The 16,179-nt window shown below is 34.7% G+C and overlaps 1 protein-coding gene across 1 annotated transcript in view; it reads right to left on the reverse strand.

Moving 5' to 3' along the window:
• The window catches only part of SOX5 (SRY-box transcription factor 5), a 694,017-nt gene that overhangs the window by 67,336 nt on the left and 610,502 nt on the right, over positions 1 to 16,179 (reverse strand). Inside the window, exon 9 of the mRNA XM_030939629.1 lies at positions 8,153 to 8,299. Within this exon, the coding sequence (XP_030795489.1) occupies positions 8,153 to 8,299 (147 nt within the window). The remainder of the gene's footprint in view (positions 1 to 8,152; positions 8,300 to 16,179) is intronic.

Below are 16,179 nucleotides of genomic sequence, written 5' to 3' on the forward strand. Positions count from 1 at the left end.
ATACTCCTATATCCAGACATCCTTTATTGTTCTGTTTTTATTTCCCTAAATGACTTAGGTTTTAACTACCTGCTGTTTTTGATTACAATGCTTCAAACACACAGATTTTTAGATGGTGAATCTACTTTGGGTTGCACCTATTTTAGAGTGCAAGTTTCTCTTAAAAAAATGTGATTCTGGGCCGGGCGCGGTGGCTCAAGCCTGTAATCCCAGCACTTTGGGAGGCCGAGACGGGCGGATCACGAGGTCAGGAGATCGAGACGATCCTGGCGAACACGGTGAAACCCCGTCTCTACTAAAAAAATACAAAAAAAACTAGCCGGGCGAGGTGGCGGGCACCTGTAGTTCCAGCTACTCGGGAGGCTGAGGCAGGAGAATGGCGTAAACCCGGGAGGCGGAGCTTGCAGTGAGCTGAGATCCGGCCACTGCACTCCAGCCCGGGCGACAGAGCAAGACTCCGTCTCCAAAAAAAAAAAAAAAAAAAAAAAAAAAAAAAAAAAAAAAAAAATGTGATTCTGTGGATATTCCTTAGTCTGCACATGCTCCACATCCTCTTCTTTGTCCATGGTTTGCATTATTAAAAAGCTTTGACATGGCTCATCATGCTGTGTGCATGAGACATGGCTCTGTCAAAACAAAATCAGTATACTGGGATACACAGCCCAGGCTGGGAAAATTTAAAGGACATTACCTAAATCATTCTGCATATTTGTTTTTTTCGTTTAATGCTGAGATTACAACTAGCCTCTTTTATAATTTTTATTATTTTTATGGTAAAAATGTGACCAACCCTCAACTTTCCGCGTCATAAGAATATATCGCCTAATGATCTGGACATTTAATACCACAGAGCTCAGAAAAGCCTCTGTTTAAGTACCTAGCCGTTTGAGATTTCCATCAACTGAATAAAGATGAAAAGGAGAGGAGGAGGCTCATCACAGGGGTTCTGTTGATAACATTTCATTTAACTTATTTCCATGTAGCAACACAGAATCACAAAAAGAAAACTATTTCATTTAAAATGACAGGGCGACTATGTTACATCCATTGTAAATAAGTCCCACCCAGGAAGTGATGATAATGATAACGGGCTGCATTTGCAGTTTATGGGGTGATTCTTCTTAGATGAAATTCACCTCTTCAGTATATGACACATCCATATCACATCTCAAAGGCTAACAAAATAGTTATTTCACAGATACTGAAATAAAGGAGAGAAAGGGGTTTTCAACAGCTATGTAACAAAGCGTAGAGAACAATTTATTAAGCAGATTCTGGCATTTAAGTGATATGCCAGACACTGTTAAGACTAGAAAATGGTCAATTTAAATGCGGTTATAATTAGCTGAGGCTAATACCCCTTTCTGTCCTGAACTTGTGAGAGAAATGGAATCTACAAAAGTACCAGGCCCACCAGTTTCAGGATGGATCAGTGATTTGATGCTGATATATAGAGATAAATGGCGGCTCCTCTTTTATCAACACTATTTCAGCACTGTGAATTACTTAGAAATACTACATTCACAGACCAGTTTTAGCCCTGTGCAGTAAGTCGTGATTTGAGATTTTGACCTTAAGAGCTCTCAGAGTAAGTCAAATAGTAGTATTCTAAAACTTTTACATATTGGAAATAACACCCCTAGAAACTACCGCTCAAAATTTCACATGGTCAGATGAAATGTGAAAATTATTAAATGAGGTTATAGTTACATAGACCAGTGCTTTTTGAACTTTTCATCATGGAAATATTCCTGTGGAGGCCTTAGCGCTTCCTAGTCCATTTCAAACTCATGAAGTCTCTTTGTTGTCTTGTGCTTTATCTTTTTTTTTTTATTTTTATTTTTTTATTTTTATTTTTTGAGACGGAGTCTCGCGCTCTCGCCCAGGCTGGAGTGCAGTGGCGCGATCGTGGCTCACTGCAAGCTCCGCCTCCCGGGTTCACGCCATTCTCCTGCCTCAGCCTCTCCAGTAGCTGGGACTACAGGCGCCCGCCACCTCGCCCAGCTCATTTTTTGGTATTTTTTCGTAGAGATGGGGTTTCACCGTGTTAGCCAGGATGGTCTGGATCTCCTGACCTTGTGATCCACTCGCCTCCGACTCCCAGAGTGCTGGGATTACAGGCATGAGCCACTGCACCCGGCCACTCTTGTGCTTTATCTTCAACAGATGTTTTTTGTCACAATATTAAGAATAATGTTTTATACTTTGTGTTAGTGGTAGGTAGACTTGGTTGTGATTATGCTGTATGTGTGCTTTGTATTCTGCTTTTTCCCCACTTGGCATTATAAAACACTGTCTCCAATTACCAAAAATGGGTTCATTTCCCAAATCTCCTGTGAGAACTAATCCTCAATCAAGACGAATCTTGATTATCCTCTGATTTCTCATACTGCTAGCATATTGCTAAGTAATCTTGTGTATATGTGTACCACAAATGGTGACTCATAGTATTAAACTACAAAATTCTACCCTGCAGATCAGTGTGTATTGATATAATGTTTACTTGATAGCTTGAAACCATGTGATTGGTACCATTTCAGCAAAAAATAGGTTCCCTAATAGGAGTCATCGGCACTGCTGATATTACTACACAAACAGGTGGTACCACATCGGGCAAAATCTTTACTATGCCTTTGAAAGAGGATCAGATAACAATAAAGTTCCAGTTCTTGCTTCTGAATTTGAAGCAATATTATAAGGACTGTGCAGCTCAAAGAATCTGGTTGTGTCTGGTCATCACATTTTTTAGGGCCATTTCTGGCTTGTTGGAGAAACATTTCTTTTCCTTGTCATACTCCCAGGTGCTACTGCTGAGCAAATGGGAACATCACTGTCAGAAGTATTCGAAAAGAACAAAAAAAATTGATTAGGACAATCTGTGTGCTCTTGCCATTGATAGAAACACAACTGTGACTTGGGGTATGACTAAGGTCCTGGTAAGGTTAAAAGAAAAGCACCCAGGAATTCTCTCTTGTCTTCGGCTTTTTAAACTGACTGTTCTTGGCTGCTGCCGGCAATATGTAAGTTTCCATCAAATACCAAGGGAGGTTTTATAGTATTTACAAGTTGCTCTTAGGATTTTCCCAAGAGGTCGCTACTTTTACAATGGCAGAACACTTACAATGTGAAGTCTGGATTTTAGCACACCAAGTCTTAACATTTGAAGACTTCGTGATAACACAGAACTATAAGCCTATTCATAACTAACAATTATTATGAGCTGTGTGTGAAACTGAGTCTAAATACTCTTCCTCCTAAAGTAACTTAAGTCTGATACTGATTCCGTTAAATTTACAAGAAATGATTTATTTTTAGAAAACAAATGTACCAAAAGATCAATTACTATAACAAAGCAAAGGTCATCTAGTCTCTTAAAAGACTACACGAAAGTATGTGGAAATTCATTTAAATAAATATGTCGTGCAAAAATGAAAGTTGCTGAATACATTGCAGTTCCTTCTGTGGCAGAAAGTTAAACCACAAGCAAATAATTAAAACATTTGTTAAGGCTATAAGCAGATTCAAAACAACATTATTGTATACGTAATTCAAATGTCAATACTGCTTAACAAGAACTCAATTAAATAATTTTCTTTAATGTGAGAAGGTATAATTATTTTTATAATTTTCATTGAACAGGATCTCTTGTCATAAAATTTCAAGGTTTTATACTTTCACTCAGACTTATTTACCAACATTTAGCCATAAACTTAGCTGTTAGGACATACAAGAGCTAGAATAGAGCTAAACATATTCGCTTTTGTGGGTCAATGAAAAACAACAGTCCTGGAGTAACATCCAAAAGGGAGCAAATTAAATAATTGCTAAAGAGACAAATGTACAAATATTTAGAAATATTTTATTGTAACAGCCGAGAAATTTTAAAAATCTGTCAATGTTCTTAATTCTGTATCATCCAGTCTTTGGCAAGATAGACCATGGGGGGAAAAATATATATATATACGTATGTATATACATATAACTATATATATGTATATGTATGTATATATTTGGCTTGGGACTAATAAAACCAAGGCATTGAGAAAAGAAAAAGTAACTCATGACAATATGTCAGGCATTAATGCAAACAGTTCACAAACAGTAAGTTCAAGGACCTGTAACTCAACAAGCAACACTATGCATGTTCTTGAATGCAGATTTTGAACAGACCAGATTTCTTTTCATGTTTTCAGATTTACAGAACACAATTCCACTGTGCCATTTTCAGAGTTCACTGTGAGTCCTCTAAAGGTTTCTTTATCATTTAATATTATAAATAATTATGCTCCTGGGCGGCAGTTCAAAGCTCAGTACAGCACTCGTACAACACCACAGGCAGGTCAGGTGACCTTTCTCCAATTCTCCTCTCTCTGGTGCTGAGGACAGACAAAGTGATATGTCTGTCATACGCCATTACCATTAGAACAGAATCTTGTTCTTTTATTACAACTGAACTCCGCCAGATTTCTCAGCAGGAATGCTAAGTGAAATCAATGTCTTGGATTTCCAGGCTGAGCTTGGAGGTCACAGCCACTCTATCATTTCTCAGCATTATCCTTTCTCTCTCACACACACACTCCCCAAGCCTCCAACTGGCATACAGCAGATTGAAAACAGCATGCATCAGAGGACTCATGCTGTACAATTTTACAGTCTTTTGGAGCCCCCTCCTTTCGATTCCCCCCTTCCATTTTTTTGCAAATTGCAAATAAGTTTTGTTTGTGTCCTTCTCTAGAGTTCTGAGTAAAAGGCAAAGGCATACCCAGGAAGAAAGGCAGGCAATACAACTCAGAGAACATGGTGAATTTTTGACAGCTATCAATAAGATCATTATCCTCACATCGTCACCTGGATGTGACTTACGATTCCATTGTTCCAAAGAGCAAATACACTTTTAACTTAAACCATCAATTTGGTTTATGCCAGGTAGGTATGTAGACAACACAAAATCCTTTAATAAAATAACTCTATTTTATGGTAACACAGACATGAAAATTTGCCAATAAAACACACAGAAAATACCCCCAGGACATTAATAATTATTTGCTTAAAAACATAAATATGATAATAAATGATAGCTATTACACATGAATAAAATAGCTTTGTGAAGTCAAAATGTTTATTATGCTATGTATAAATGTCAATTCCAGGCTATAAGAAAGTAAATTCATGTATTGTAATGGGTCCTCTTTATTTACTATAGGTGGTATTTTTTTGGCCATGTTCTTCATTAAAATGACAACAGTATTACTTATTGGTGTGGCTATTTTTAACCCACTACATTTTACTGCTGAGTTGAAACACAAACACACTGAAGAAATCTTTTCTGACAATAAGAGCAGTTGTGGACAGTATGCTAGAGGGCACTGAGCAAAGAAAGGGCATAGTTTTATTCAACCATTGTTACTTGAAAAGAGGCACTTTATTCTTAAACCTTTGTGTATTTTACAATAATTGTGGATGGAAAGAAGTACAACACCCACTGTTTTCTTAAACTTGATATGATAGAAAATTCATAAAGGCTTACTTTCAAAAAGTAATTGAATTTCAAAGAAGAACTATATTTTTAAATAATGTATAATCATGGCTACGGAAACACAATCAACTTTTTCACTTGTATTAAATAAACAGAGGTATATAAAACCACAGGATGTGGCAGATTTCTGACACTACTGAAAGAATGATTCTCTTTTGCACGAAGTCTATAAGGTTCTACGAATGTATAGAACTATATAGTTCATAAAGCAATTTCTTAATCTTAGCAAAGCAAACCTTCAGTTACTTTAGCATTTTCCATGGTTACCTAAGAAAATATCATTGTAGCAACTGCTCAATAAACATTTGAATGGATAAATGAGTGAACGGACAAATCAGCAGATGCATAAATGGATGAGGCTGACTGACATCAAAAGCTTCATGATGATTTGTATAAGTAATCCGGTGAGAAGGTATCAATGATAAAAAGTGATGGTAGGTGTAAGAAAAAAATCCATCAGCCATTTAAAAGTGAGCAACATATCCTAAAATCATAAAGTGAAATGTCCTGATGTAAAGCCTCATTATGAAACATGATGTGAAATCACATCAATAAATCAAGGGAAAAAACAGAGAATAATAACTCACAGATGTATCTGTGTATAACAATGACTATGCTGCTACAGCGATTTTTTTTATCTGAAGTACATTTTTCTTTACAGGTGATACATGAAAACTGCTGGTCCACAGAAACACTAAAATTATCACTACTTTAAAATTAAATGTATTTAATAAATGTTAAAATTATTACCAAGTTTTAAAAACTTACATGCTGTTGTGATTATAAAGAAAAGCAGACCAGGTCTTAGATATACATTAAGCACAGAAGATGCATGGTCCATTAAACAACTGAAATAGATCTTAAAAGTGGCATATGTATACTCCTACTGTCAATGCAGTGTGTACAATCATTTTCATTAAATATTTCTACATATTGTTGAAAAAACATGGTCTAAGGTCCTTGTCCAGGTTAAGTTATATTCCCCAAAATATTTGTCTTTTAGTAATATGGAAAAGGACTGGGGAATTCTAGGAAGATGGAGGCTAGAGTGCCCTTTTCCAAATGATTGATTGATTCCTTCTCCTTACTGATTTACTCTCTGGAGTATACAATAACTCTGAACGACATCCTGACAGAGCCACCAGGGTACTAGAGAAAGATTTTTTTAGGATTCTTGGATTTTTTTCTTTTAATATTTTCTAATCTTTTTCTCTGTGTATTTCAACGATTGTGACTATTCTTACCCTAGTTTGCTTTAGACATGTCAACATGGTATTCATGGGATGGAGAACAGAAGCAATTTTCTACATAATTCAGCAAAAAAAAAAATATATATATATATATATATATGTGTGTGTGTATATATATATATATATATATATATATATATGTCAGCTTTCTATTCAACATTTTTTAATAGAATCAAATTTTCTGTGGTTGTTTCCCTGAGTAATCTCAAGGAATATTGCTTTATGATCACTCTTCTTATTTCTTGCATGGAAAGCTTAATATATTTATACAATATCATTTAAGCAAGATCTTAATACAAATACAATTTTAAAATCAATTTTTCTCTCCTTTTAGGCCAAGAAACATACATTATTTGACTTTTCTCTGATCCTTTTTCATGTGTTCTAATGTTTTCTTAGCTTAAAAACCAAAACTACTTCTAAATTGCCTTACTTCTAACACTACTATTATCTTCATTTCCTTACATCATAATCTCATTGGGTGGGTGATTTATCTAAAAGTATATCTACACTGCACCACATCATAACAGTCACTGATATATATATATATATATATATTTTTTTTTTTTTTTTGAGACGGAGTCTCCCTCTGTCACCCAAGCTGGAGTGCACTGGCCAGATCTCAGCTCACTGCAAGCTCCGCCTCCCGGGTTTACACCATTCTCCTGCCTCAGCTTCCCGAGTAGCTGGGACTACAGGCGCCCGCCACCTCGCCCGGCTAGTTTTTTGTATTTTTTAGTAGAGACGGGGTTTCACCGTGTTAGCCAGGATGGTCTCGATCTCCTGACCTTGTGATCCGCCCGCCTCGGCCCCCCAAAGTGCTGGGATTACAGGCTTGAGCCACCGCGCCCGGCCAGTCACTGATATTTTTAAAACACCTTCTGTAGGTCCTAATTCTACTCGCATTTGAAGGTCTATTTCAGTTGTCCCTTCTCTGGTAAACTCCTGCTGGGATCTCTCACTGAAGATCATCTCTGCCTCCCAATATAACTTCCAATGTACTTTATCTATAACTTTTTATAAAATTTATTTTGTATCATAGAGTATGGCTATCTGGCTATTTTTATAAATATCTACATAATCAGACTGTAAGCTCCTTGGGTACAAGATACCCATTTGATTATCTTTTTTATCACTCACATTTTCTGCTATAGTTATCAGTACATGCATATTGAACACATGAATAAATGAATGATTACATGTATGCAGATAAGTTTACATGCACACCTGTTGCCCTTACTTGATTCTTACCTCCTTGTACACGCAGAGTTTAACCTAGCTGCTGGCATATAATAGACATTTAATAAATACCATTGAATGAAAAATAAAACTAAGTGGCAAGACAGTGGCTTCTTCAAAAGGGTACCTTGCTTTTGGGTGGTGGGCTGTTTGTGCTCTTGTCTGTGTGAATGCTGGTAGGAGATACAGCAGCACCAAGGTTACCTTGGGGTATGCCTGGCAGCTTCCCTCCTGGAGATACCTGCATCGCAGCTAGCTGGGCAGCATATAACTGCTACAGAAGAAAAAGGGGGGGGGGGGGAGAAAGAATACTATGAATCATAAAATAAACGTACCTTTCAGAGAGTACATATATTCAGATGTGGTATTTTTCCTATGGGGATTTTGTTTAGTGTACTGGAATATTCAAATAAAGAAGCCGTCACCTCAGATTTCATTACTTTTTAGGGGAGAAATGGCAGATACCACATATAAGTGATCTCACCTTCAGTATGTCCAGGGACTCAAAGCAAATAAGAGCCATCCATATTTACTTTATTCCAATGTCTATGGAAGGCAAGTATAACATATTATCCAGTTAAGAGCTCTTTATATTCTACTTTGAATTTATACAGTGTGTTACAAAAGGATGCTTCATATACACAGTAATTTTCTACTATCCATATTGGTTCAAGCCCTGTATGACTCTTTGATTTCTTGAAATGGGCACCTGAAACAATTTTTCTGAGGGTTAGGTGGGTAGAAGTAAAGAAAAGTCACTGAAAGGCAATGGAAAAAAAGCACTTAAAGAATATTATCTGGTCAGTCTATCTATGTTGATAAAAATTAACTGATGCTTGCCAGAAGTTTACTTTACTTCATGATATATAAACCCAGACAAATCTCAAATTATCTTGAGGATTAAGGTTTTAAAGAATACTGCCTAAAACACATATTCTTCCACTAAGCCATTACCTATTCTTAATAGAAATTGTCCAAGTAATTAATAAAAGAAAAATTTTACTTTGATAATGATAGCCATATGATACATTATCCTAAAACAAGGAAGTTGCTTTAAATTCAAATACTACATCAAATATTTAGATTATTACTCTTTTCATCTTCTTTTTGCACTTTGTTAAAATTTTAAATAACTACATAAGAAAACAGTTATTAAATAAATATATCATTTAAATTACTAAATAGTTAATATTAAATAAATTTTATACACACACACATATCCCAGTTTCTTATTTCTCATTCGTCTTGAGATTCCATGGGTAGCATTTACAATGCAAGCTAAAATTTCTACAATGAAGCAAGAAAAAAAGCTCTCAAGGAGAAGTACTGTGAAATAGTTATCTGGATTATCTTAATTTTTTTTCTGAAAGAGAAATTCCAAAAGACAAAATTGCTCACAATAAGCCACAGATCCTGATTAGCAGTGTCTCTCTCTAAATAAAATAATGAAAACTGGAGACAGCACACATTTATGTGAAAATACACATACATAATTCTCCAGACACTATAACCTAAATAAAAATACATTAACATTATCGATAAAAATTATGGCTTATTTTTATGCAAAGTAATGTAAAATATATTCCAGAGAAAAACTGAAAACCAGAAAAATATTTTTATATTAATAATTGTCTCATAAGGGTTTTATGTGTTGTAATAATTACATCTTTTCTTAACCCAGCCAACTGGAAAGAATAAAAATGATTGTCTTCATAAACATTAAAAGGATAATTCACTTCAAAAGTGAAGACTTCAGAGTTTACTATTTAAAGAAAAACTACCAGAATTGATCCATTTCTCCCACCTGTGTTAAAAATCGATGGCATTATACCCTGCAATTTAAATGTAGGTAAAGAAAATGTGAACAAAACAGTTATTCAAAATTTAATTTTGATTCTTCATATTATTGACAAAATTATTGGTTATTTGTGTTATTTAGATATTTAAACAGCTTAACCAAGTAGTCATTAAATGTGATTCAATATTTAAATATTAGGCACCAGAGACAGTCATAATTTCCAAAGAAATATAAGAACTAATATTAAAAATACAAGATTAAAAACTCTAAAATAGTTTATTGAGTTAAAGGATTTAAAGGATGGAGATGACATATATTTGGAAATAAAAGTTATTCATATTCTTTCCTCATTGAAATAAATGTACTTTTACCCTTTTAAACATGGAATTAAGGTGTATCTGAGTAAAACTGTCCTAAAAGAAATGCTTTTGAGTTGAAAGGGAAGAAACATTTGTAAAAGAGATAGACCCAGTTAAATAGGCTAATATTTCTATAATAACAGTATGATATTATTTGCCTTGCTGGTATTTCTACAGAATACAGAGACTTAATGTAATTTATGATGAGAGATAAGCCTGCTATTCAGTTCGAGGGTGGCTAACATTAGGGTGCTCTTCTCTACCCCAAATTGCCCATAATCCCTTTCTCATATTTGGCTTCTGTGCAAGAGGACAAATTTTAGAATTACTCTTACCCAACTGTGATCAGGTTTCTACTATTCCCACATCATTGCATTTTCCACTAAGCATATCAAATTTTCCTGGTTTGCCAAGGTATTGAAATAAGGCCAGAAAATATCTATTTCAACACATTTTGTGTCACAGATATATTTTCTTAAAAGTTACATTATAATACAAAAGCAAAAATGAACCCCGTCCTAGAGAATTTAACATACTTTGAGTCTGCACAGATAAGATCAGGAATTTTAATACTCTTGCGTTCTACCTTAGCCATTCACAAATTAATAGGAAATTTCAGTAAAATTAAAGAAGCTGACAATAATTCTTCTATCTGGCTATATATGTAAGAGTGGATAACTTTTTTAAATGCTGCTGTGACTTATTTTAATTCAAAGTTTTAAAAAAATATGCTCCTTTTTCTATCCACTAAAATATGTGTAGCATTGATTTTACAACAAAGAAGCCAAGAAATGATGAACAGTTTCCTTCTTTTATTAAATGTTCTTGAAGCAAAATCCAGCCTAATAACAGGTGTTTACCCTGAGTGAAGTCAACAGTCACAGAACCCTTGGTTGACCTTGTAGAGGGGAAAGGGGCATGAAATCTAGTGACTACTAGAAGGTCACCCAAAGTAAAAAGCATCTGGAGAACTATATAATCCACTTATGTTTCTATGTATGTCTTAAAGAGAAAATCTGGTTAACATCTTTCTTTACATAATGACAGATAAAACCCAAAGTTAAACATAATGTATATTATGATGAATGTATTTTTATGAGAGCGAAGTTGTCTAAAACATCAGAAACAAACAGATAACACTAAACATAAAAGGCTGAGCTGAGCCAGGTTTGGTGGCTCACACCTGTAATCTCAGCACTTTGTGAGGCAGAGACAGAAGGACTTCTTGAGCCCAGGAGTTTGAGACCAGCCTGGGCAACATAGTGAGACCTCACCCCTCCCCCCCACCAAAAAAAAAATAGCAGAGGAGACAGAAATTGTACAAACATAGTATCTGCCTTAAGTCAAGACCGATAAACAGAAAACAATGAGACTATAAGTGTACTGTAACTGCATGTCACTGTTGAAGGTGTTAGAGAGAAGAAATGCATCAGTGCATTCAGGTATGTTTTCATAGAAGAGATGGATTAAGGTGGACATAGAAAAACGAGATAATATAATATTCTAGGAATGAAAGGCATGAGAGCAGGAATGAGCTAGTTGCTGCAAAGGAAATATAGACGTTGGTGTGGAACAGTGAGTGGTAGAAAGGACAGTGCATACATAGCCATGTTAGAGGAAAATAACATTAGTTTTGTAGGCTACATTCACCTTATGAAAGCTTTTGAAACATAAGCAAAAGAGTTTTCATTGAAAATGTAGTAAGAGAAAGCCACCGACTGTTTGAGAGCAAGAGATATAATGTATTTAGCTAGAATATCGATAATACAGAAATATCAGCTATGAGGTTATCAACATTTAACAGTGATAATTCTGACCATAAGAACTTGAGTTGCAGTAACAGTTGTGAAATGAAGATGGAAAAAATAATTTCAAGTTCATAGAACACTGGGCACATAAAAATTGCCAATTAACTGGGGAAAAGAAAAGAGAAACAGAGGAACAGAATGGTAATACAATTTATACACAATCTTCATAAGTATGTAAGTATTCTCACCAATCATCTATTCTCATTTGTGTATATTCATCATATTATCCTTTTAAGAAAAACAAAACACATATACTATATTTTTCTTTTATTTCTTTCTTTCCTTCTTGGCAAAGGAAGAATTAATTCACACAGAAAGGATTTCCCTGAATGACTAGATTCATTCAATCATGAACTTCCCCTAAAGTGTGGCTCATTAAAACACTTTTAAAAAATTATGAACGGCCGGGCGCGGTGGCTCAAGCCTGTAATCCCAGCACTTTGGGAGGCCGAGGCGGGCGGATCACGAGGTCAGAAGATGGAGACCATCCTGGCTAACACGGTGAAACCCCGTCTCTACTAAAAAAATACAAAAAACTAGCCGGGCGAGGTGGCGGGCGCCTGTAGTCCCAGCTACTTGGGAGGCTGAGGCAGGAGAAAGGCGTAAACCCGGGAGGCGGAGTTTGCAGTGAGCTGAGATCTGGCCACTGCGCTCCAGCCTGGGTGACAGAGCGAGACTCCTTCTCGAAAAAAAAAAAAAAAAAAAAAAAAATTATGAAAAGTGTGATGTTCTCCACCACCAACAACATAAGCTTGAATTGTATCTAACTTACTCAAGTCTAATCAGTTTTTCTTGTAATTTATTATTATGTGCACCAAAGCACTACTGGGCAGTGGGCTGGCAGTTCATTAACAGGCATTCTTTCTGCTCATCTCTAATGGCCCACTATGGGGCCAGAAAAGGTCTGGTAGGATAACAGATATTTTAACTTGTACTAATTAACTGTTGCTATTTTTGGGGAAAAAAAATAGTATAATTGTATTTGGACGACATAGCTTTTATGCTATGGTTACAATCAATAGTGTTAAATCAATCATGCTTTTATATGAAGATACCCATAAAAATACCTTAAACAAGTACTTTTCAGTGTGAGGAGTGGAGAAATTCTACAAACAGTTTATTTAAATTCTAAGCTAGTCTATTTCATTAATTCCTAGAGGTGATAAATTCTTGCCACTTTTCTGTAATAGCTTACTTTCCTGAAATTGCTAAAAACACAACTTCTCTCAATGACTACTAGTCCACTGTCTAACTGCCATCTGGAGTATTTGGATTCAGTGCATTAGGCACTGACAAAAATATCTATCAAGATTTGTTGCCCCAAATCATTTACTGATCAGTAAACCCCTTGAAGGCAGAGATTATGTCCCTGCTAATCAATGCTTTATCAGAAAATTTTAAAAACGAGGAACAGTAAAATTGAACAAACACAGAAATTGACTATGTAAAATATTAATATAGATCTTTTGTACATATTTAATGTATTTCATAATGATAGTGACTACACAGGGAACAAATTTTTAAAATCCGAAAGGAATTTGGAATGCTTGTACAATCCGAAGAATTAGAAAGGAAGGCTCATTAATAATACAGATAAAATTCACATTCATTCACTCATTTCATTTGCTTGAGAGAAAAAAATGAATTTAAATCTTATCAGCATAAGAACAAAATAGATTGTTAATACCCTCATTGTAGTCATAATCATAATAGTAACTGAATTTCTGTTTGCAAAATAAATACCAAAAATGGGTGAAGATTTGAAAAAAGTTAAAAGTATCTTTTCAAAAGACAACAGAACCAAGAGTTGAAGCATATGGATATTCTGAAATATTTTGGAAAAGACAGATGACAAATGCCTTCTTTTTGATAAATAAATATACATGATTTACTTGCTGAATCTTAAATATTTGCTATTTAGAAAGTAAAAGATATTTAGCAGTAGTTATGGTTGCTGGTAGGTATAAGCTCTTTCTTTGGGATCTTTGTAGTTTGCTCAAAGTTTAATTTTCTATTTTTAAAAATTATTACTTGACCAGTATCTCCTCAGTCCCCCTTACCTTCTACCCTGGTAATCACTATTCTACTGTCTACTTTCATGAGTTTGACTGTTTTAGATTACACAGGTAAATGATATCACATGGTATTTGTCTGTCTGTGCTTTGCTTATTTCACTTAACAGAACATCCTTCAGGTTTATCCATGTTTTCACAAATAACAGGATTTTCTTTTTTTTTAAGTGCGAAAAGTATTCCATTGTGTGTGTGTGTGTGTGTGTGTGTGTGTACACATATCACATTTTCTATATCCATTCATGTACTGATGGACAATAAGGTTGATTCCATGTCTTGGTTATCGTAGATAATGCTGCAATCAACATTGGAGTACAGATACCTCTTCAACATGCTGCTTTCATTTCCTTTGGATACATGCCCAGAAGCGGGATTGCTGGATCTTTAATTTTTATTTTAACTGGGATCTTTCTACAGGTCTCCCTTTTGTGTGCCCAGTCAATCTGGATAAAGGCACAGGAGACAGAGATGATGCCATATACAGTCACTTACTTAAGAGCCAGCAGCATATGACAGTGTATGGTTTGATCCAACTATTTTCCTTTACTTCAGGCATGGATTAGGAGATGGAGATATTTCTACTTTATTGTGAAGACAGTGCAAAATAAGTTATGTCCACCATCTTCTCTCTACCCTTACTCTCCCCCTTTCACCCTCCTTACATTTCTTCTCCCCAAATCACCAACTTCGTAGGAGAGCTGGGCACAAAAGGCATTTTAAATTAAAAAAAGAAGAACAGTAAGATTACAACTGAAATATGTCTTTCTTAAATACTGTATGATAAAACATACTGATTCCTAAAGATAATCTGTGTACTTTTTACACTGTCATTATGTGAATGGAGAGTGCTAAGAGCATGCATACCATTTAACACAGTTTTTTTGTGAAATTGTTTAAAATTATTTTTGTAAGTATTATCCTTTTCTGCAAGTGCAATCTCATATCAAACACCAGTATATAAAACAGAGACAGAAGAGGTATGTCATAAATGAATATAAATAAATTTTACATATTTTTAATATATTTTATTGCTATACATTAAATGTACATATTTTGAGGGTACATGTGATAATTTGATACAGTCATATAATCCAAGTCAGGTAATTGAGATTTTAAAGTATTTAATAAAATGTGACCAATGAGATTGTTTAGTTTACCCCAAGAGTTTAAGTAGGCATAAGGAAAAAGTTGTAATCCTTTTTCATGCTCAGTGATAAAGTCCTCACTCAAAAATAAAGAGCTGTCACTTCTAAAATTGCACATAAGCAAATATATAGACTTACATCTTCTAAAAGAACATTATAGAGCTAAAATCTTGCTGATTAATAGCTTCTCCCAGGTCAAACATACATATAAAAATGGAAGATTTCTTTTCAATCCAGGGTTTGAAATATGGCAAGAACAATTAACATATGTGCAATGTGTTAAACATTTGGAATAGAGATTTTAAAATATATGTCATCTATTATGATTTTAAAAAACAGTTGAATATGAACTGTTAAAGTTTAAATAAAACCTAAAAAGATATATACTATATATATTTGATGGAAAAGTATTTGTTTATTTCTTCTTTCTTTTCCTGTTTTCAAGAGGAGGAACAGGGAATATCATTTGTGAGGAAAAATTCAAAAAGCAATTTCAAGGCTCCATAAGTGTTATCTTTATAGCTTAATTTCAGCTTCTTAATGTAACTTAAATGTGGAGTTTAAAGAGAAACTAATGTACTGGAGAAAATCTTTCAAAACATAGCAGCATGTTTCAGTGTGAATAAATTTGCTTTGCACATTATTTTTCATAATGTTTTTTCACAGAAAATTATCATAGCAACTTGAGTTTAAACAGGGACTTTCCGTAACATTATCAGCATTTCTTTTGCATGTTCTTCAAGTGTAATGCGTGAACACCAGGATAGGCCTTAAATGCACTGAATACCAGGACAAAAGCAGAGACAGGAACTCACATGTTGAATGTACAAAAATGAAAAATTCATAAGTCTAGTTAATGAACTGTCTAATTAAACATGTTTCATTCTCCCGTCTTGACAAACCTATTTTCAAAATGACCTGGATGCAATCAAAAGCAGAAGAGATACTGCTTCACACCCATTAGGATGGCTA

Source organism: Rhinopithecus roxellana, chromosome 10 (assembly GCF_007565055.1).
Source record: "Rhinopithecus roxellana isolate Shanxi Qingling chromosome 10, ASM756505v1, whole genome shotgun sequence".
NCBI lineage: Eukaryota > Metazoa > Chordata > Mammalia > Primates > Cercopithecidae > Rhinopithecus > Rhinopithecus roxellana.